Here is a 22,485-nt window from a genome sequence, read left to right as displayed (position 1 = left end):
GCAAGTTGGAAAACTATTGCTGAGAAATATGTAGTACAAGAATGAGAAAAATTAAGGAAATTACTGGAAAGAAAATCCAAAAACCATGAAGTTATTCTCATACAAGGTCTTCATTCAAAACAATGTAAATAACTAATGGTTTGAAAAGGAGTGAGAAAAAAATACTGAAAGACTGCAGATAGAAATTTTGTTATAAATAGTCTAGACTGTCTGACTGTGGTTTTTTTCTGAGGGGTGGGAGTTGTCTTGTATGAAACAATTCTTTCTCATGGAGAGAGATGAAAAATCTTCCCTCTCAATTTTCCAGTTCTCTTTTCTAGACCTTTTGCACATGTTTTGATACAGATTTCTGGTGGAAGACACAAGCAAAAGCTTTGTGTATCATTTGCCTTGTTGAAGTCCTCAGTTGGCCTAGGAAAATGTGTCCTGGAACAATATCCAGGAGGTAATGCATTCTGTACCCTTTTAGTTATCTACTGTTGTGTGAGGGATCCAGATTGAGTAAAATTTTGTACAACATAGAGGAATGGTTTAAGAGAATGTATGCTTACTGGATAATGACCTGCTTTTGTTTCCTTTTCTGTCCTTATTTGTGTTGAAAGCTTAACAATTCAGGGCTCAGACTCTGAAGGTAATACAAGATATTGTAGGAAGTAATAGGTTTTTTTTTGGTCACGTATTCACCCTTTGATTAGAGCTTTTTTTTTGCCCTTTAAGACCGAGGCAATTTCTTAAGCAAATTGTTAGAAGAATGTTAACTTTACACAGTCAAGTTGGAAATTGTAGGATGCTATTTAAAAATATGGTATTTCTGTAGGTGATATAGTCAGTAATCTTGTGGATTTGCTGACTGTCGGTAACATGACTGAAGACTTCAGAAACCAAAAATCCAGCATACGATATCAAAAAGCTTGGAATTATTTACCTCACAGGGCTAGAGTGGAAAAGACACTTCTAAACTTAGGAAAATTGAACAGAACAGTGGGATACGTAGCAAAATTGAAAATTGTCCCTTCCACAGATCACGTGGTGTATACCTTGACAGTAGAGCACACTGATGAGCCAAAGGCATAAGTGAGAAGCTCTTGCAATGCTGAGGTTTACAGGATTTGTGTAGGTCAGAAGTGATAAGATGTGGCGTGGCAGAAGGGAAAGGGGGGGAGATTGGGTTGTTTCAGTCAGTGGATACAGCAGCAGCAGCGACTCCTTGGGGCAGTGATTCCCAGGCAATCCAGCAGTGTAGGCCCAGCAGTCACTGCTGATTCCTTTTCTTCCACAGCTGAAACTCAGAATGACGCAGTATCCCCAAGGACCCCACACAGCCCCAGTATGACTGGCCATGTGATGAACCAGCATGCAGCTCAAGATCCATGTTAGGTTCCTCAACACAGCATGAGTCCAAAAATCATTGTAAAGGGCAGTTAGGAGATGTAGAATTAATTTTTTTCCTTTTAAGTCTAGAAGGAAATTCTTAAACTGATTTATGCTTTAACGGTTTTGGAAATAATTTAAGTTCAACAAGTATTTTTTGAAAATAACTGTTGTTTATGCCTCATTTAAATAAGTGCCTGCTTACCCAAGCCATGCATTCGTTTCCTTTGCACACTGGCAGTAGTACTCTGTAGATTTCCAAGGTAAAAGCTGAACTGTATAAAATGATGAATTTTTTCTGCTGCCTTGGGGGGCTGCACCTGCTGAGTTGGTTACTGAATCAGATATACACAACACTGTTGCACAGGAATCAAAGTATCACATAATCAGTTAGGTTGGAAAAGAGCTCTGAGATCGTGGAATCTAATGGACAGGAAGGCATATATGGAAAAAAGTGGAGGGTGATATTGCAACTGGTCTGATTTAAACTGGCTCAGTGTAGCTGTAGCCTAAGTTTAAGAGCTAAATTCCTGAAGCTAAACCAGTTTAGTACAATCTACTGTGGAATGGAGCAGCTGTGTTTCTCTTGTCCCCTTCCAGCGCTGCTCTTCCTGTTTGCCCTGTATGAGGACTTCATGTCTCTCCTGGCATGCTTTCATGTTGTATCCAAGCTAATCTAAGTGGCTCATTGTCTAATCTAGTCTGGTAATTCCTATGTTAATTTGAAATATGTAGCGAGTAATATAACAAAACTCTGCAGGACATTTTCAGACGTGCAGTGAGCCCCATCAAAATGTGTACTTTTAAACTATTTATCTAAGTTTGCTAATGCAGTAATGTAACAGGCTTGAGGAATTGGAAGACAGACAAATTAAAGCTTGTGAGCAGGAATGTATGGGGTAGGATGGGGTGGAGGTGGAGCAAGCCTGTAGGAAAGTCCCACCCTATAGGGGAGACTTAGTGGACAAGAGACAAAACACACACATGGGTTGTCTCCTCGTTCTGAATATTCTTTCTTACCTGTGTCTAGGACTGAGCAGTACCTTTCCCCACAGACTGCACACCTTACCTGTAGGGCAGCACAGTTCAAGAACTGTTTTTTGGGGAAGAATGTATAATGGAAATTTGGATCTTTCCCTCATTAAAATGATACACAATAATATCTTCATTAAAATCTTTGCTACCAGAACAGCAGAAATTGTAATTCACTGGGTCAGCAACTTACCAATACCTTTATTGTAGGTTTCTGGAATCTCCATATTTTCTGATACTGTCCTGTGAAGGAAAATAGTGTTAAGAAAAGTTGCTTTCATGAACTTTAAACTATTAAAGATGCTGGAGTGACTAAAGTATAAAACGAAGTATGAACTTTTCCTAAGACTTTTTTGGCTTTCCCATTGGAAGTCAAAACCAAATGATCAGCCTAGGTGAGGAATAAAAAGGGCATAGTAATAATATATTCTAAACTGGTAATACTTTGTTGCGTGGTCAGCTGGCTTTTCTTAAGTCAAATAAGTGACATCTGGAAACAGATCTCTTACCTTCATTTTTTCTGCAGAGGAAGTATTTAGAAGATAGATTCTTTTAATTTGGTAAAGGTTGTTGTGTTGGTTTAGGCATCTGGGTTTCCAGAGTGGGCCTCAAATTTGTTATACAAGTCAGTGTTTTGTTTAGGTTTTTCATCTGCAGAATGTGATTTTGTTTTGTATAATCTGTCCTTCATTTCTTACTTAGTTTAAACTGATAACAAATAGTTGTGATCTTTTGCTCACACTGGATCAGATAGCAGTGGAAGTAAACATGGAGGAATCGGGATAATTGAAAGATTTCACAGAATATGTCACAGAATATTCTGAGTTGGAAGGGACTCACAAGGATCATCAAGTCCCACTCTGAAGTGAATAGCCCATACGGGGATTAAACCCACAACCTTGGCGTTATTAGCACCATGTTCTAACCAACTGAGCTCATCTCATTTCTGTAAAGTATAGAAAGCTGAGGGAAAAAAGATAAGGTTGGATAACGAATTCCTGTGTTTTCATGAAATGGTGAGAAAAGCACTTATGAATCAGCTGCATCTATGGTGAGAGAGGGCTTTTACAGATACAAAACAGTTGCTATATCAAAATATCAAAACCTATAATATTTTTGAGTCATTTAGTCACATAAATGCTGTTTTCTGTCACACAAGAGGGGGAATAATCACCTCATCTTCCTTCTGGCCGTTTCAGTAGTCCCCTGGCACTTGTCAGTCCATCAGTGCACCTACCTTACTGTAAGAGCTTTTCCAGCACCGTGCAGCAGTGGCTTTGGGAGTGATGGAGCAGAGGCAAGTGTCCTTGGCAAGGTGCCTTGTTGAGCACTGCGGAGTTGGCCTGTTTCCTGCTGCTAACTACAGCCAGAGCAGCCATTGCTTCCTCTGCAGAGTTGGGAAATTGGTTTGTAACTTAAGTGAGAACTGGAGAAGAAGCTGCATTGTGTGCAAAGGACTGGAAGGTGGTTTGACATTAAGTGAATTTTGTGCTGTTGAAAGTGCTGGGCTCAGAATTGCTTGAAGCCATTTCTGATGTTCTTTCACTGTGGAAATCGACCACTTGCCAGTCTGATTGGTGTTAAATCTGATGGAGCCATGAGCAGTACTAGTAGGCAGTTATGGACTATATAGAGGGGATTTCGGAATGGTGGCTGTATTTAGAGGTGAGTGTGATCCACTGTGTGACCACCCCAATATTAGATGCGTGAGACAAACACAACTCTAGTAGAAAAAACATCAATTCAAACATTTACTCTGTTATATTTTAATAACTGCATTTCAACAGCTACCACATATTTTAAGAAGAATTGAGTTTTGTTTTTTTTCAGAACTGTGACACCAAAGACAGCTCTCTTATGGTGCTTATAGGAAGAAAGGATTTGTACTCTCTAACCATCCTGGGTGTTCTTGCAGTTTTCCTCCTTTCTATCAGAGATTTCTGTTCTTCTGTGAATGATCTACTGCTGTCTCAAACTGGTGCTAAATAACAAGGCTAACAATGAATTTGATCTTCTCAAAAGTGTTTTGTTTCTTTAGTATGTCATCAGTGGCAGATATGGGCTCAATCCAAAGTCACCCTTGCAAGGTGGAGAGGTAGGAATGTTTCTGCATGGAAATATTTAATTATGTTAATTTCAGAGAGCTGTGTTAAGGTCTGAAGATTTTAATTTGCGTATGTTCTAGAACAGCCAGCCAGGAAAATCAGACTCATAGGGCACGTCATCTTGAGCATACGTGCGTGTCATCATACCTGAAAATGCCAGAAAGCATTGCCAGATTTGTAATTGTAGTAAGAATTCTCAGGAATGGCCATCTGGATGATAAACAGTATAAAAAGGACAAAATCAAAATGAAAGATGTGTTTCCATACATCCTAGTCAAGAAATGAAAATTAGCCTAACGTTCCACAAGACAGTCTAACTGACCGGGGGTTTCTGTGTCACTTTTCCAACAATTCCCGTTCCAGTGCTGTGTCACCTAGGCAAGTTTTACTGGCACATTTGTCTGAGCAGTTGTATTGTGAACCAGGTCTGCATACTGGTGTAGTTTTAAATCAGCCTCTTCTTGGTGGCAGGTGTTTTTTTTTATACTGCATCACTCCTCCGAGTCAGGGAGCAGCGCGACTGCGCAAACAGTAGTGTTCTGCAGCACTTAAATCAAAAGGGTAGACTGTGTGTTGGAGTGTGAGAGATTAGGAGATACCACAAGTACTGATGTGAAAAACTTAATCTTATGAAACTGCCAGCTGTACTTGCTTTACTAGATTTGTGAACAGAGTTCTCTGTTACCTGTTCTTTAAACAGTGACAGTAGCTTTGGCTTTTTCCACCTTTTCTCCAAGTCTACTCGTTTTCCATTTGTGAATGATGGGCAGTTGACTGATTCTCAGTGACTGTGAATATGAGGGAGACTGGTACTGCTGAACTTTGACCAGTATTGAGATGGGTCTTCTATTGAGCAGATGGTGTTTAAATTGATATGGACTTCAAGGAATACCAGTGTTCATGGACAAGTCCCTTTATTTACTTATTTTTATAAATTCTTGTCTGTAAAATGTGGTGAATTACCAGTTTCAAGAATTACTATTTCCTTTTGTATCTGCCCTTTGCTCCATGGAAAGAGTGGAATGAAAAGGAGAACAACAACAACAAAAAGAATGCCACTACTGAAACTATTAATTATTTTTATTTCCTTGTATTGTAAATAATTAACATTGACAATGTCACAAAAATCTGTAGTGGTGTCCTTAAAATGATTGTTCCTTAAATGGAAGAGCTCACATGATTTCTTATATCTGTTTAAAGGCCTAGTCCATTTCAGGATTAAAAGTATGATAAAATGCCTTTGTAATTGTCAAAAGTTTAAGCAAGTTGAAGCAGACTGTGTTACATGCTTTGACAAATGGAACAGAATACCTGAGAGCAAAGGTATTCTGCCAGTGTTGTCAGAAAAATGTTGCTAGAATTACACTAATTAATTGTTTACCTGCATTAACGAGTAGAAAACCTTTCCTGTCATACAGCAAGTGTTCTTTCCATATAGGGCAGGTATTGAACTGGGGACTGTCTTGCTGTGCTTGTTACTCATCTTGACACATCTGTGAGTAAAACAAGGAAGAACAGCTATTGAAAGAGACACACTAGTGATTTGATCCATTTTGTCAAGGTGTGAAGTAAAAAGACTAAATATACCAGTGTTCTTTCTTTGATTTTTTAGCTAAGAAGGAGGTTAGACTGCAGTGACACTGTTATTAGGGTAGATGATTTTATTCACAGTAATAGTTGTAATGTAACATCCATGAAGTAATATGCTCAAAATCCATGCTATCAAAATCTGTTTCTTGGCAGTTTCCATCTAAAGAATAATTAGATCTGGTAGGGAAACACAGCAGTCAAAAGATCAATAAATATTTCCCCTGAGTTCTAAGAATGTGATTTGAAAGTATCCTCTAGGTATCATGTTGGTTGTCTTTTGTTGGTACAACGCTGTGGAACTTTGAGGAGGATGATTTCCTTTTAATTTAAGTTTTTGCAAGGACAGAAGATAAAGTTGTTTTTAAAAAGCTGTGGAAGTGTTCTCTTTAACTGTTCAAAATATACAGCTATTAATTGTTTGACAAGCAGTTTAGGAATAGAAATAAGTGCATAGACAGAGCTGCTGGAGCACAGTGAAAATGCGATTCTTATTACAGGTGCCTCTGTTATGCTTACAATGTCTAAGAAGGAATGCCTGGGAAGGAATACACTTCCACTACTACCTCCACCAAAGACAGAAAGTGTTAGACAAGTCTTTTACACCCAGGCAAATGCCCCAAACTCCAGATTCTATACACTGGCAGCTCTTCTCTCCGTGTGATTCCATTCTTAAGTGACATACTTATCTGATAAAGCATTGTATGATGTGTTCTGTGACATTGTAGATGGGTCTCATCTCACCCATCTAAACATTGCAGTGGACCAAACCTTTCAGAGCTTTATTGCTTAGAATTTGTCCTTCCTTATTAATATACGTCTGCCCCCTCAGTCTTATCTTTTTGAGAGAGTTTTGGAAATTTTTTGCCAAGTCATTTAGGGGAAGGAGGGCACTTCAAGGAGAAAAGAATATGTTTTTCTGTTTTTCCTTAAATCCATAAGGATGGTTTTGGAAGGACTAGCTTAGAACAGGCTGAAGAACAGGCTACTTCAATTCGGCTGAAGTAGCTTTTGCTGATGAAAGTAGACATAAATTTGTCCCAAATTATTACTAATTCAAAAAATAATATGTTAAGCATCTTAGAGGTTTGTTTAAGCTTCACAGCTGAAACGTTTGAAACAGAGCCCTGTATTATGCAAAAAAAGGACTTCTGGTGTTGTGGCTTTGTTTCTGCTCTGGGATGGGAGATGCAGTTTGGTCTGAGCACACAATTTAAAATGGAGATCTTTCATGTTAGTTATGCCTCCTCACTGACAGAGACCTGAATGGAGTCACTCATTCCATTCAAATATAGGGGGGACAAGATGATTGAGATTGGTTTGGGACTGGCAACTGAGGTGCCAGTGGAGAAAAATCTAGTGGGGTGGCAGTGTGGTTGGCAAACATGTTGGAACAAGAAATGGTAACAGGAAGTGATGGCAGTGAAACTCTTGCTAGATAAGAAATTGCTTCCTGCAAGAAGGAAATTGGATCTGAAAACCAGTGCAGCACGGGTTGTGTGATGAAACTCACAGGCTGATCAAGGAGCCTCAAATGGAAAACGAGTTTCAAGGCAAAGGCAGGCAATCAAGTGGTTAGAGTGGTATTCAAAATTGGTGGCAAAGAAATTATATGACAGTAGAGAAATCTGTAGTTGGATAGTAACTGGAAAAATAGGGAATAGAATGAAGGTGGGACAGAAAGGCAGTGGAAGCACAGGTGTTATATCTAGGGGGATGAATGCTGAGGGAGGTGAGTGAGGAGTGAGAATTTGGGGCAAAGCAAGCTGCATTCAGTAGTTGCTGACTTCCAGTGCTTGGAGTGGGATCAGACGTGCAGCTTTTCCTCTGCTGGTTGGTTACACAGATACTTGCTGATGGTGGAGCCCCATCCACCTTAAGGTGCTGGTCCACACAGTGGCTGCAGCTCCAGTGCTGCTGACATGTAGCTGTCAGCTCAAGTGTCAGAGGCCTGTGTGGGAGATGAAACTGGTGTAACCCTCATGGCACTATTCCACCAGTGTCTTGCATGTGTTAGGTGCCAGGGAAGTTTTACTTTTGATTGTCTGCAAATGTATAGATAAAATACTGTTATGAGTAGCAATAGCAAATGCCTAAAAATTGGAAATTTGCAAAATCAGATTTGCGTTTTTGACTCCTTTGTTGTGCATTTGTTTTGAGATACTACACTTTAAATTACTTAATCACTTACTGCTTTTTCTTTAGCCTGCTGAAAGTACAGGGTGTTCTGTTCTGGAAATATAACTTGAAGTATGGTGAAGGAGAGGACAATTTGTAGGATGCCTTCTTTGTGGTTACATGAATTTGTGACAATTAAAGCAGAACACTGCTGGAAGAAAAGTGTTTGTCTGGTGAGTTAAATTGAACTCCTCAGAAATTGCCTTTAATTGCATGTTTTTGCATTTTCTGAGTGCCTAGACTTTAGATACTAGGATCAGCTTTGTGAAAGAACTGAATACTTGTGTCCACAAATAAAATCAATCAGAGCAGCATGAGCAACTGCGAAATCACAGTCTTCCAAATGTGGCATCTAGAATCCCTTCTTTAACACTTACTTCTGGGTTTCCCTTCCCCGTATGGGAAACCAGTAGACTACTCACTGATTTCCTGTGGTATTGACAAAATAAATTAAGATCGTGAAGGACTTAGGTATTACTGTGATAAACACATTAAATAAAACTTCAGGAGAAATTAATAATGGTGTGTTTCAAGCAAGGATTTCAGTATACCAGTCCATGGACTACACACTGAACAACAGAAAATACAGTGCTGAGTAACTGCTTGATAAGAGAGTGCTGTACCTCCTCTGCACATTAGGTATCTGCTGTGGGGAAAAATAATGTTTGTTTGTCTGACTGAAGACAGGATGTGGGTGGGCTAGTAGATCCATGCTACAGATATATCCTTAGTTGTGGCTGTGTCTAACCTTTATGCTCTTGACTTTGCGGCTGCAATAGTTTTCTCTTAATGTAACTTTTTAATGTAATATTGAATGCATACATTCTTTGTAAATAAAATATGTGCAGTCACATAGGGACTGTGCTAGATGCATCAACACTTTTTACTATCCAGGCTTTGAAAAATGTAGATGTAGGGAAAACCAGGAGCGATGGAATGATAAGTAATTGTTTGGGTAACCCAATAGTCTGTCTTTGAATAGTAGTCCATGGATAAATTTACATTCAAGATAATATGTGTCCTGTCAGTGAGAATGAGGAATTATTTTGCCTGTCTAAATACCTGGAGGGGTTGCTCTTGTACATTGTTCTCCCTCATACTTGTTTCATGAATATGTAAATTGGTGTGTCCCCATTGTTATTGTACTTCTCAGCTACTTTGGAAATTGGCTTATTCCATTCTTGGAATTCAGTTTGGGTTCTTTTGACAGCCCTGCTTTCAGTGTTTATATTTCATATTTTATGAGGTGCCTTGGAGGCTGTTTTTCATGTTTAAGGACATCTTCATATATAAAAAAAGGTAATATATTACTTTTGAATATCAGCATGAAGTATTGGGCCTTCTGTTCCTGGATGAGGAATAGACTCACGGCATGAACTACATTCTTAGTTCTGTGGCCAGGCAAGATGCAATGCTTTGAGTTGAGATTTTTCTTAATATGAAGCAGGAAGGGAGCGATAGTGAGCCTGGCTGAGCCTCCCATGGCAGAGGCAGTTAGTTGTTATGACAGTGAAATTATTTTTTAGGAGTTTCAGTATTTCCTGCACTATTCACACTGTTGTTAGCTCACTGTTCTAGAAAGCAGAGCTTTCCAAATCTTATCTCTCAAATGCTGTGGGGCAGCTTTCATTCCTCTGTTATGCCTTTTTCTTCTCAATGAAGAAGGTTTTTGTTCATAACAAAAGAGGCCATATCAAGTGTTCCTACTAATGGTACTATGTGTCCCTGTTTCCCTAACTCAGACAACATTCATAAATATCCTGTAGACTAAGATTAAAGGTTTAACTCTGGTTTGTCTGGATTGCAGTCCATCTCTCCTTATTCCCAGTGAGACAGTTTTGACTTTTAAAGGCTTGAAGTAGCTTTTGTTCCACAAAAATAGTTTCAAACTTAACTTGGGACCTAAAGGACCCTTTGTGTCCCTGACAGCTTTCTACATCTTTCTGTGAAGGACTATCTTGTTGGATGCCTGCTTCCACCAGGAAAATGAAATGATGATGAGTGAGGCTTGTTTTCGGTTGTTTATTTATACCTTAACAGTAAAACCTTCACAAATTCTTTCCCTCTTTTGTTACTCTTTTTTCCAGACAAGATTGACCTTTACCATATATTGAATTTCTTCTTCAATCTCTTTCCAAGTTTCATTATGGTCACGGTATCAGGCTGTGGGTCCTGCTCCCCGCCCCCCCTCTGTCAAACCTATAGAAGCACTTTCCACTTTCAGCATGAGGAATTTAATTTTTAGTTTTTTAATGACTGTTAAGAACTTGTCAGATGATCTTGATTATGCAAAAGAAAGAAAGAAGGAAAGAATGTTTCCCAGTGAACCCACAAATCTAGTTTTAGCTGTGAAATACTGCCTTTTGGAGCATGCATCCAACCATTGCAGCTGGGGCATAGCAGTAAGTAACATAAGAGGCCCGGCATACTGCAGGAGAAGGCCCCAGAGAATCAAAGGATAATTTGACTTCAAAGGGACCTTTAAAAGTCATCTGGACCAACCTGCTACTCAAAGTGGCCAACTTGAAAGCTAGAGCCTGCTCTGAAGTTAGATCAGGTTGCTTGGGGCATATCCAGTCAGGTTTTGAATATCTCCAAGGATGAAGCCTCCGCAGCCTCTCAGGGCAATCTGTCACAAAGTTAAACCACCCTTATGGAGGTGGAAAAAATGCAAATATATGGTCACAACTGTGTTAGCACGCTGTATCAGTTGCTGATCTCTTGACTAGCTCTGTGTATTCCAAAGCAAAGCTACGTGTTTGTGATCCGCTTATTTGTGTAGAGCACAACCCTTCTCATTTTCACAGCCTGTCTTTCTGAAAGAGTCTTTATCCATTCACTGCATTCCTCAGGCATGGGAACTATCCAGCTGCCAATGAGGGGAGATTATGGGTTGAAGTAATGATGTAAGTGCAGGTAGAAAGGTAGAGAGAAGTAACTTAGTAATGACTGGAAATTTTTGAGATGTGCATGCTCATATCGTGCTTCCTTTTGTTTTTCTGTTGATCTTCCCAGGATCATTCTGGCCTAAGACTGAAATGGTTCTTTGTGCACTCCTCCTTACATGCTTGGGACTAAAGGTGAGGCAGGATTCTGAAAGTGCATGCCCTTTGTGGATGCTTTGAGGTGAATATAAGGTCTGTGGTTGCAGCCAGAACGGATGCCATAGGTGCAAACTGCATGTCTTAATGCTCGTAATTATTTGTCGTGCTCGAACAAGTCTGGCAGCCGGGCCTTTATAGCAGTTTTGCTGCAAATGTTCCTTAACCTGTCTGAGTGGAAGCCACTGGAGAGTGTATTATGTGCATAGGTAGGAAGAGCAGGAGTTGGAAAACCAGGAGTTAGTCTGACAGGCTCATTTTTACAAAGCTGGAAGCTGAGCTAGCATGGTGACCACATAGAGTTGTAATTGTAGGAAGAAAAAACCCACCTCACAGAAAATTCTGCTGTCTCAAAACAGCATTATCTTGACAATTTAAACTGTTCAGATCCTTGCTGTCATTCCTATGATCCAGGCGTCTCTGTTGCAGCTGACACCTGGATTGATCAGATCCTACAGTGAGCTAGTTCGGCTTGCAGTACCTGTAGAAATTGAATTCTACACAACAACAGAAGAGTTTTCTGCTGGTGTAGGAAGTTTACCTGCTCACCACTGGGTCTGGGAGCACTAGTATGGGTGATAGGGAGTGGGTGGTACTACATGCCACTGTAGGATTACATGGAGCTGGAGAGTAAAACTGTTGGCAGCAACAGTGACTTAAATTGTCTTAGAACCACAAGGTTGTGTGAGTGCTTTGTTCAACACTGGAATTTCTAAAGAGTTGCTTATTTCTTCCCCTTTCTTGCTTGGGCCTTCCAAGGTTCGTAGCATGCTGTTAAACCTTTTCCTTTCAGAACTTTTAATCTTCTTGAATTGTTAGAGGCAGAGTCTAGGAGTGAATGTAAATTTCAATTTTGTTACGAAGAACAGATCAAGACTGGCATTTGGTAATGACATTTCCATGATTGTGTTGCTGTAAAGTGGAAGAACTTGAAGAAAAATGTAATCTGCAGATATTTAAAGGAGGTTCTTCGAGGAATCTATGGAAAAGGTAAATGAACTAAGGAGACTTGTCATACCTGAAGCTGGTAAAAAAGCTTTTGTTTCTATTCTCTGCCAATGACTTGTCTGTGATGAGAACAGTAGCCTCATTGTGATTTTTGTTTCTTTGTAAATTGGGCAGGTGATCATTTCAGAAAAGACATGAGAGCTTTAGAGCTTGTAGTGTAGAGTGAATGTTTATAAAGATACTTAGGAACTTGTAGGGATCGGTAAACTCAGAATTACCCTTACAATCCAGAGATTAGTGGTAAAATCTCTTAAATGGGATGTCTTCAAAGGTCTAAACAAGCTGACATTGACGGATTCCCTTCTGCTTGCTTTAGTCTGCTGTCTGTGAATACAGTACTACTGCTACATGATTTTTTTAATTTGACTGGACTGGTTGGAAGGACTGTGTACCTGTGTAATTCTGAAGAGCATTTTCTTTTAAGAGGAAAGTTACAGATTGTGTGGAGTGTATTAATTAGGGAGCGTAGTAAGTAAGTATCTTAATTAGTTAACATATTTTTGGCATTAGGTGGAAGCTTCTTCGTCTGGATCAGGTGAGAAATAATACTTTGGTGTTTTCATTACAGTTTGGGCATGGAGCGTGTGTACAGCTACTGAATTGTAATTTAACTCTTTAGAGCTGGGAAGAGGAAGCAAGCTCAGTGAGTGTGCTTACAGAGGTGTGGGAAAAATGTAATTCTTCCTTCTCTCCTTTGTTTTGTGAATGGTTTCATGTTAGTCAAAACGAAGAAATTTTTGGTTATAGCTTTGGGTTTAGAACAATTTTTTGGGGGGTGCAGCTGTTGGTGTACAAAAATACTGTACTCATGATGACACCTGGAACTGTTGTATACTGTATACCTGAGTAAATAAAGTTTTTCTCTGACACATTAAAAAAACCCAAAGAAACAGAGAATCTCCCCATTGACAGGAGTTGATATTATCTCTGCAAACTTTGGAGTCAGTTTTAACTCAATTTTTTTCCAAAATATCACAGTTAAATTCTTTCCTTTTAGAAGGATACATTTGATTCCAAAATAAGTGCCTCCAGTTCATAAATTTAATGCGATTTGATTGGAAAGGCCTTAGACTGCAATGGCAGGGCAAAAAAATAAGTTGAGGCGATCTTTCCATTCACCAGAATTCAGGCTCAGTTAAACATATTTTAGGAAAAATTGGAAAGGACAGGGATTTGGATATAATCTGTTAAACGTTTTTGACAGCGTAGAAGTGCTTCTAGATGTGTTTTCTGTTATGAGAGACAGATAGGAAGGATGTATGTCTTCATTACAGATTGAAAACTCACATGGGATGTTTCTCCACAGCAGTTTGCTTAAGTAAAAAAAGGGCAGATTACTGAGATAAAAGAAGTTATTGTTTGGTAGCAGAGAGAGGTGAGGTGCATTAAGTTGCACATTTTAAAGATATTTAGTAGATTTTTGGCATTGCAGGAAAAAATTCAATTAATCTCAGATGGGAGGAGAAACTCTGCCATCTTCCTTGAGATTTCTTCCTGCTTTTGGAAAGACCTTTCCAATTACGGTTTTTTTTCAGGTGTATCCTTAACTTTTTTCTCCTTCATCTGCTATTCAAAATGAACACAAGTTGCACATTTGAAACATAGAAAAGACTGACTGTGAGTAGAGTGAGTTTACAGTAAGGTGTGTTTACGTGTATTTAACAGTGTTAGGTTAGCGGTTGGATCTGATCTTAGAGGTCTTTTCCAACCTTAATAATTTTATGATTCTTTTCTTGTTCTGTAACATTGAAAACTCATGTTTTAGGATGGGATTGTTTAATGTTTATGGATTTCTGCATTTGAGGGGGGAGTGGATTCCAGAACTTGTTATTCTAAGGCTGTCAGTGTCTGTGGACTCTAGATACATGATACAGGACAGACACTTTGCACAAGTGGGTATTCTATCAGTTAAAGATGCTTTTAGATTAAATCACTGTAAAGCATACTTATTTGATCCAGGAATGTTCTGAGATCCTCCTAGTGGGAGGCACAGAAAACCTAGTGAGATGCAAGAAGTCTCACCTACAGACATGTAGAAACCAGATCATGTCTAGGTTATAAACAGATGTCTGCTTTTGAAGTGTGGTCTGCGCTGAGCAGTGGGTTTAAGTGAAGGTTTCATAGAATCATAGAATCAGCTGGGTTGGAAGGGACCTCCGAGATCATCAGGTCCAACCCTTGATCCACTGCTGCGGTTACTAGACCATGGCACTGAGTGCCACATCCAGTCTCATCTTAAAAACCTCCAGGGATGGAGAATCCACCACCTCCCTGGGCTGCCCATTCCAATGCCCGATTACCCTCTCTGTAAAGAATTTCTTCCTAATATCCAATTAAGACCATGCCCTCTTGTCTTACTGATAGCTGCCTGGGAGAAGAGACCAACCCCCACCTGGCTACAACCTCCTTTCAGGGAGTTGTAGAGAGTGATAAGGTCTCCCCTGAAGCTCCTCTTCTCCAGGCTAAACAACCCCAGCTCCCTCAGCCTCTCCTCACAGGACTTGTGCTCCAGTCCCTTCACCAGCCTTGTTTCTCTTCTCTGGACCTGCTCCAGTACCTCAGTGTCCTTCCTGAACTGAGGGGCCCAGAACTGGACACAGTACTCAAGGTGTGTCCTCACCAGCGCTGAGTACAGGTAAAGAATCACTTCCCTGGACCTGCTGGCCACACTGTTCCTGATCCAGGCCAGGATGCCATTGGCCTTCTTGGCCACCTGGGCACACTGCTGGCTCATGTTCAGCTTCCTGTCAGTCCAAACTCCCAGATCCCTTTCTACCTGACTGCGCTCTCCAGCCACTCTGTCCCCAGCCTGTAGCGCTGCATGAGGTTGTTGTGGCCAAAGTGGAGGACCTGGCACTTGGCCTTGTTGAACCTCATCCCATTGGAATCAGCCCAACTCTCCAGCCTGTCCAGGTCCCTCTGCAGAGCCCTCCTGCCTTCCAGCTGATCAACACTCCCCCCCAACTTAGTGTCATTTGCAAATTTGCTGATGGTGGACTCAATCCCCTCATCTAAATCATCAATAAAGTTATTAAATAGAACTGGGCCCAACACTGATCCACTAGTGTGGACACCACTAGTGACCGGCTGCCAACTGGATGCAGCACCATTCACCAGTACTCTCTGGGTCTGGCCCTCCAGCCAGTTCCTAACCCAGCTCAGAGTGCCCCTGTCCAAGCCGTGGGCTGCCAGCTTTTTCAGGAGTATGATGTGGGAGACGGTGTCAAAGACTTTGCTGAAGTCCAGATAGACACATCCACAACCTTCCCCTCATCCACCAGGCGGGTCACCTGATCATAAAAGGAGATCAGGTTGGTCAGACAGGACCTACCCCTCCTAAATCTGTGCTGGCTGGGTCTGATCCCTTGTCCATCCTGTAGGTACCGTGTGATTGCACTTAGGATGATCTGCTCCATCATCATAAGGCCTTGCTATATATACAACTCCTGGTTTCCAAAATGGGGAATCCTTGTTTCCCTCTGTCACCCCTGTTCCCAGTTGCGCCATCGTTATCTTCCTTGTGCAGGCACTTTGACTCATGTTCTAATCACAGGCTAATGAAGTTTGCAAAAAAAACCCCACCTATTTCCACCTGTTAGTTTTCTGGCATTCAGATTTGTTGAGGTGGCCTGTGGTGCAAACGTGGGCACCATGGCTGGCTCTGAAGTGCAAGCAGTGGGGAGATAGGTATAGAATATCTTTTTTTTTTTGATAACCAAGCATGTTCCTGTTCTTTTGTTTTCTGTGTCTTCACTTTTATCTTAGCTCTGGTGACTGCTGAGTGTAACTCATGGGTATTTGATTTGGTTAGGACCCTACTGCTTTTGTCAGCTCGAGTGGGTCAGCTGTCAAGAGTGGTAAATGGGGGGGAAGAAGACAGCTTTTAATTCAGATTTCAAGTAACTGTTTTCTAAGTTTCAGTTCTTCACTACTTATGAAGCTTTGTATGATCTATTCTAGTCGCATCTCTGTTTTCTAGGTAGATAACTTTCCCCTTCTTTCTTGTCCCTACTTTATTCTTAGACCTGGTTCATGCTGCCTTTGACATATAAATATGATACTGGTTTTTCATCTGGAAGTGCTAATCTATGTTCTCAGATATTCATAGATTGTTAAAACATTGAGTTTCTAAAACCATTGCAATTGTGTATGAAATTTTTATCACAAATATTAACTTCAAAATATTTTTGATATCATTTTGAAATGATCCAATTTTCAGTGTTTAGGGTTTTTCCTACTAGACATGAGAGACATAGCAACACAACTTTGGTTCAGACAACGTTCAGTTGTTAAGATATTGTACTGAGATTGCATCTGAATATCTTTCTAAATTGATTACTTATTTAAAAACAATAATTCGTGTTTGTGATATCCCTTTTACCTATGTCTGTATATTTGGTTCCATTCACTATGCAGTTATGCATGACTCTGAAGAAGTGTGTATGGATGGGATTATAAGCAAGCAATGTATGGTGACTAGAAATACAGCTCAGAAACAAGATTTAACCATAATCAGTCTGCTTAGTGTTGATTTAGTGAGGTATGCATGTAAGCATTTGGTCTATTTTCCCCTTTTGCCCACAAAGAACCCCTAGGCCAGAATGGCTACAATCACTTTGAGCATCATCATCCTTACTAAATTTTTCACCATTTTTAATAGCCTGTGCATTTCTAAGAACACTTCTGTATTCTTCCTGGGAAAGGGAAGAGGTCCTCTGAGTCCAGGAAGGGACGTGAAGTACAGGTGGTTTGACTCGGGTACCTGTTTGCTCTGTTTAGAGCTGCAGCAGTGGCCTTTTGTGAAGGTTTTCACAATGCTTATGTTAGGAATTTATGACTTGAAGCTGGATGTGCTCCTCTTAATTTCTCTGTCTCTTGTTTCAGAATAGTATGGCATAGTACTGTTTTAGAGAGATTGGTTTTGTCTTTGCTCTGTGTGATTTCATTTGAACTGCTGAGCTATGGAAGTGTATCTTGGCGAGTAACCGGTTTTGGTTAAATTTTTGTGGAGAAGGAAATTGAGGTCATATTAAACACATGGAGTTGAATGTCAGCACTTGTTAATTTGGTTTGAAAATGCTAGTGAGTAGGATAGGAAGGGAGAGAATATGCACTTAAACCACCTAGCACAGAAGCATTGTAGAAATCTGTTTCTTTGTACACTAGAATAAAAAATAGCTTGGTAATACTAGATGTCAAAGAGGCTTTTACAAGGCAGTGAAATTTTGGAGAAGTTGTGACTACTTAGTGTTCAGACTAATAAACTGTGGTTGTCAGGTGGCAAGTGATACAGAGAAAATTCCTGCGCAACTTCAAAGGGGAAGTTTAGTGTTAATAAATTGGTGGTTCTCTAAAATTGCAGTGCTTAGCTGGTTTTCAAAGGTTAAGTTCTGGTTTAAATAAAATTGCATTTAAAGTGTGATACTTTATCTAGTATACAACTGCCACAGGCATCCACTTCTCAGAAGAAGAATTTAACTTCAGTGACTGCCTCTGTCTTTGGCAAAACCCCCAGGAAATGTCAACTGCTCCAAAATACTTACACATCTCCATGAACTTGTATTTTTCAAGTGAATTTGAAAAAATAATATATCACCCAATTTCTGGGAGTTCTGTGTTGCTTAGATATAAGAGGTACATAAAGTTAAATAGCAGCAAGCTTTTGAGGTATAGAATAGTACTTTGTTAATGATAATTCCACTTTTGTTAATTATTACTAAATTCTGCCACAGTCTTGATAGAATGTATATTTGAAGTATGCTGAGTTTTAAGAATTTTAGAGATCTAAAATTTAGATTTTAGTGTTTAGTTTAGTGAGGGAATGTATATCTTATTATTGCAGTAATTTGCTATTAAAGTTTGGGATATCTCCCTTTTGGAGCTTGAAGCTTGCTTTTACATGGCAATTAGGGTGAAACACATTTAATTCCCTGCAAGTAAACTGTTAGTAATTATTAAACACTTTGAAAATTTAATGCAAATATTATGCAGTGTCTTGTGGCTGACAGATATTGGGAGGAGAGATGAACCAGAAATAGTAATGCCCTGTTTTGAGACCAGGAGTGAGTCCAGGTTTGTAGAAAAATTCAGTGATTTATGTGAGAACAACTGATTAACTGGGAAAAGTAAATAGCGGGATGTAATATCCTCAAAATACGAGGAAATGTTTGTGTGATAGAAGGCTTTGCCTGTTTTTCCCAGCTGAGTGAGATGACTTCATTATAATCGGCTTGCTGAGTGACTGTTCATCTGGGAAACGTTAGCAACTCCATGGATGGGTGGATGAATAAATTCATATGACAAAGCTGTGAGAGCTGGAGACTTTCAGGGTAGCGTACAGATCTCTGAGGAAAAATCTGGGTAATATTTCTGGAAGTTCTCAGACCCTGCTAGCTCCTGTAGGGAATGTGATGGGAGCTGATGTATGTTTTGTGCTTTTGAAACTTCATTCAGGTTTTATTTTTTTGTAATGCTGCGTGCACGTTGACCAGTTGTTATTCCACTTGTACGCTTGTATGCCTGTTAGAAAAATACTCCACATACTGGATTTGTCTGAATACTGAAACACTTTTTTCCTGCTTCATTTTACTTATGTATTTCAGAGAGTTGGCATTTATTAGGGGTTTTGCTATAGGCAGAGGTAGTTACTGAAGTTAAAGTGGCTGCTTGGGGCAGATGAGGCCACAGAGTGGGGATTCCTTGCATAGTTATCCCTGCTCTACATGAAATAATTTAATAGTCACACAATTTTCAGACAAATTCTGTGAAATGTATACATCTGGAAGTCAGTTTGAAAGAAGATGACTTAATGACTAGAATGTTTTATGTTGCTGAATTCATGGCAGCACTGCATAGGGAGTGCTGGCAAACCCACCTTCTGTGCATCACTCCTGCTCTTTTGATCTATTTGGTCAGAAATGTGATGGGTAGCAAGGCAGTTACAGTTGTCTTCAGGCACAGAGTGAAAAGCTTGGTCTTTTTCATCATGGAAACCTGTTCCCTGATTTAGGTTTTTCTAATGTACATGTAGAAGTAAAGGTAAATTTCTCCAGGGGGAAGTTTCTTATTTGTTATTCTTATGTCAGTGTCCTTTGGGTTTCTTCCCCAGGCCATATCTTCTGACATTTCCAGCTACTTTAATCTTTTCATCTGGCTTAGTCTGTCACTTAGTAATGATCATTGTATAAAAATAGAAGCTTGGTATCAGTAATTTTATTTACATGTGAGCCCACCCAGATCTCCTTCTGCTTGTGTATTAAATACTTTAGGCATTTAGCTTTGTATCTTTTATTGAAGAAGTTGACTGTGATTCTTATGGTCACATGCTGTACTTGTAGACCTGTTTTGGAGTCCTAAGTATTTCATGGCCTTGGTGACTCAGTTTGCTTATTTTGACTGTTTTCCAAAATTATAATTTGGACTGAAAATACTTTTATAAATTTATTTAATATTACCAAGTTTTTCTGTTGTTAAAAATACCTGATGTTTGCTATATCGAGAACTATAAAAAATCTGAAATGATTTTTGATGTCCTTGTAAATCTTTGAGATTTTAGACCTGTCTCCTGAAATTATGTTCCTTCTATGAAAACATTTGCATTGTTTCAGATAAAGTACAGTTGTTTGTAACATGGAAACTGGACATGAGATACTACTTTGCAGTAGTTACTAATCTGCTGATGAATGATCCTTGTAGAGATTGGAAGGGAATGGTGTAGGCTGCAAACTGAATATAATGAGTTTCAAAAACGTAAGCAATTGAAAATACTGCTTGGATGTGAATTAAAATGTTCAGAAACCACACAGTTTCTCAATCTTGATTTAGCCATCCATAATGCTATCATCGCAGAAGTGTTTCCTAGAGTTTATGGACTGCAAAAAAACTAGGATAACTGTGTAGATGGAACACCAATGCTTATAAATTGCAAAAGGTGTACTCTGACTGTGGTTTTGATTGGCTTGCAGAGGAGTGTTTGGTTTGCAGGCTCAAATACAGTGCCTGTATTTGAGCAGCAAACTTGTCCCAGCTGTATTGTGAGATTCGTGAGTAGTGTAGCATCCGTTCAGTGAGACTTAAGATCATGCATTTTGCCTTGTATTTCACTGTAAGATGGGAACAAGCACCTAGCTTAGGAGTCTTAGCTGATGGGCAGCAACTTATTAAGTCAAGTTTTGTTTGTATGTCTGTATTTTGAGGCATTTCATTGGGAATGTGTGCCACCTAAATGATAACTCCAAAGAGTGAAACTTTTCAGTTGAGAAATTGTGATTGTGAGATAAACTTGTCATAGAAAAGAGATCAGAAGGTACTGAAAAAACCCTGCATATGTTAATGAGGGTTTGGAAGTCCCAGAATTTTATGAGTTTTTTTCCAAAATAAGTACATCCACCCTAAAATTGTACTAAATCAGGTTTCAGAGAGGCAGCTGTCACCCAGCATATCCTGCTATACAAATGGGCTCTACCATGTTGGAGGTTAGTGTCTCAAGAACTTTTATTAGGGTATAGATACGTGCCTTCTTATCTCACTGGTAACAGAAGTAGTAGTGTCTGCCTCTTTCTTCAGTTTAACAGTCTGTCCATTTTCTGTGGTCTTCACAGGTTCACATGGTGCCTTCTATCTGTTTGGGTCAAGATAGCCCTTTTTAGCAGAGACCAGCAACTTTGCATTTTAAGCTCACTTGCCATTCTTTGCAAGTGAAAAGCAGGATGACTACTTGAGGCAAATGATGGATAATCATGCATTTACCCACTCAGTTCTATCATGTGCTTCTTTGAGCTGTTTTTGAGAGAAACTTGAAGCTTTTCGAGTTTGACAGATGTGGTGTAAGGGGTCAAGTTCATTCCCAGTTGATTAGAATTCACATTGCAAAAATTCCTTTTATGTTTTGTCTGAGTGCTGTGATGTTTGATGTACAATGTTATAGGTGTACCGTGTTCCATTTTGGAGAGTTTTGTTTGGCAGAGGAAAAACAAAGGAAGCTGGAACTGAGTGAAAGAACAGGACTTGTTCAAGTTACATCTGTTTTTATTGTGTGATACGCCAACTCAGGAGTCTTTATGTAATAGAACCAAAGAATACTCAAATGTTATATGATGACCTAAAAAATTGTTCCCCAGGTACTGATAAAATGGTTGTTTTATGATGAGAAGGTTCATAGTATTGGATAAGCATGAAATCTCCCTTTCCTGGCTTTTAGTATTGGTACTTCAAAGGACTGTACAGCTGTCTGCCATTCCTGCACTGTCATAGGCATCCACTGAGAAAGACAGCAAATGGACCAACTTGTTATTTGTTAAGGTATTTCTGTCTGATCCGAGCATCTGCCTTCTGTGTGTATGTGGGGTTGGTTCATTGTCCACAGGCAACTGTGAGTGTAACCCGCTAACACTATTTTGGGACCAGGATGGTACTATTACTGCAAAGAGAAGAGAGTTCATCTCAGCTGTGTGCAGATTTGGGCATCACTTGGTCTGTTCAGCCTGGAGAAGAGGAGACTGAGGGGTCATCGCAGTTACAACTTCCTCATGAGAAGAAGTGGAGGGGCGGACACCAACCTCTTCTCTCTGGTGACTAGTGACAGGACCCAAGGGAATGAAGCTGTGTTGGGGGAGGTTTAGGCTGGATATTAGGGAAAGGTTCTTCACCCTGAGGGTGGTTGGGCACTGGAACAGGCTCCCCAGGAAAGTGGTCACAGCACCAATCCTGACAGAGTTCAAGAAGCATTTGGACAACACTCTCAGGCATATGGTGTGATACTTGGGGCTGGCCTGTGCAGTGCTAGGAGTTGAACATGATGATCCTTGGGGGTCCCTTTCAACTAAGGGCACTATGATTTTAAAAAAAACTTTGATTACTTCTTAATCACTCTCTAAGTAACATCTCTGTAACATGTCTTTTTTTTCCTTTATTCCTCTTTGCGTTCATGAATTATTTCTTTGGAAAATAAATTATTTGTGTGCATTAATATCTTTTGTGTTACTGTTTTCAGCACATCATAGTGAATAAATATTATATCCTCAGCCCAGTAGGCAATAATGACCATTAACCTGATTGTTAACTAATGGGTCTCACATGGAATGCTGAATGCATGCTCACTCCAA

General features: G+C 39.7%; 1 protein-coding gene across 9 annotated transcripts in view; it reads left to right on the top strand.

Annotated features, from left to right (window-relative positions):
* RIMKLB (ribosomal modification protein rimK like family member B) overlaps positions 1 to 22,485 on the top strand; it is a 43,737-nt gene that overhangs the window by 10,004 nt on the left and 11,248 nt on the right. The window contains exon 2 of one of the 9 annotated variants that reach the window (XM_027633153.1): positions 11,289 to 11,353. The exons of the other annotated variants lie outside the window; for them this stretch is intronic. Coding sequence (XP_027488954.1) covers positions 11,338 to 11,353 — 16 coding nt within the window. The 5' untranslated portion in view covers positions 11,289 to 11,337. The remainder of the gene's footprint in view (positions 1 to 11,288; positions 11,354 to 22,485) is intronic. 9 annotated transcript variants of the gene reach the window in all.

This window comes from Corapipo altera, unplaced genomic scaffold (assembly GCF_003945725.1).
Source record: "Corapipo altera isolate COAL_440 unplaced genomic scaffold, ASM394572v1 0, whole genome shotgun sequence".
Taxonomy (NCBI): Eukaryota; Metazoa; Chordata; class Aves; order Passeriformes; family Pipridae; genus Corapipo; species Corapipo altera.
This window is presented reverse-complemented; position numbering and strand designations above follow the sequence as displayed.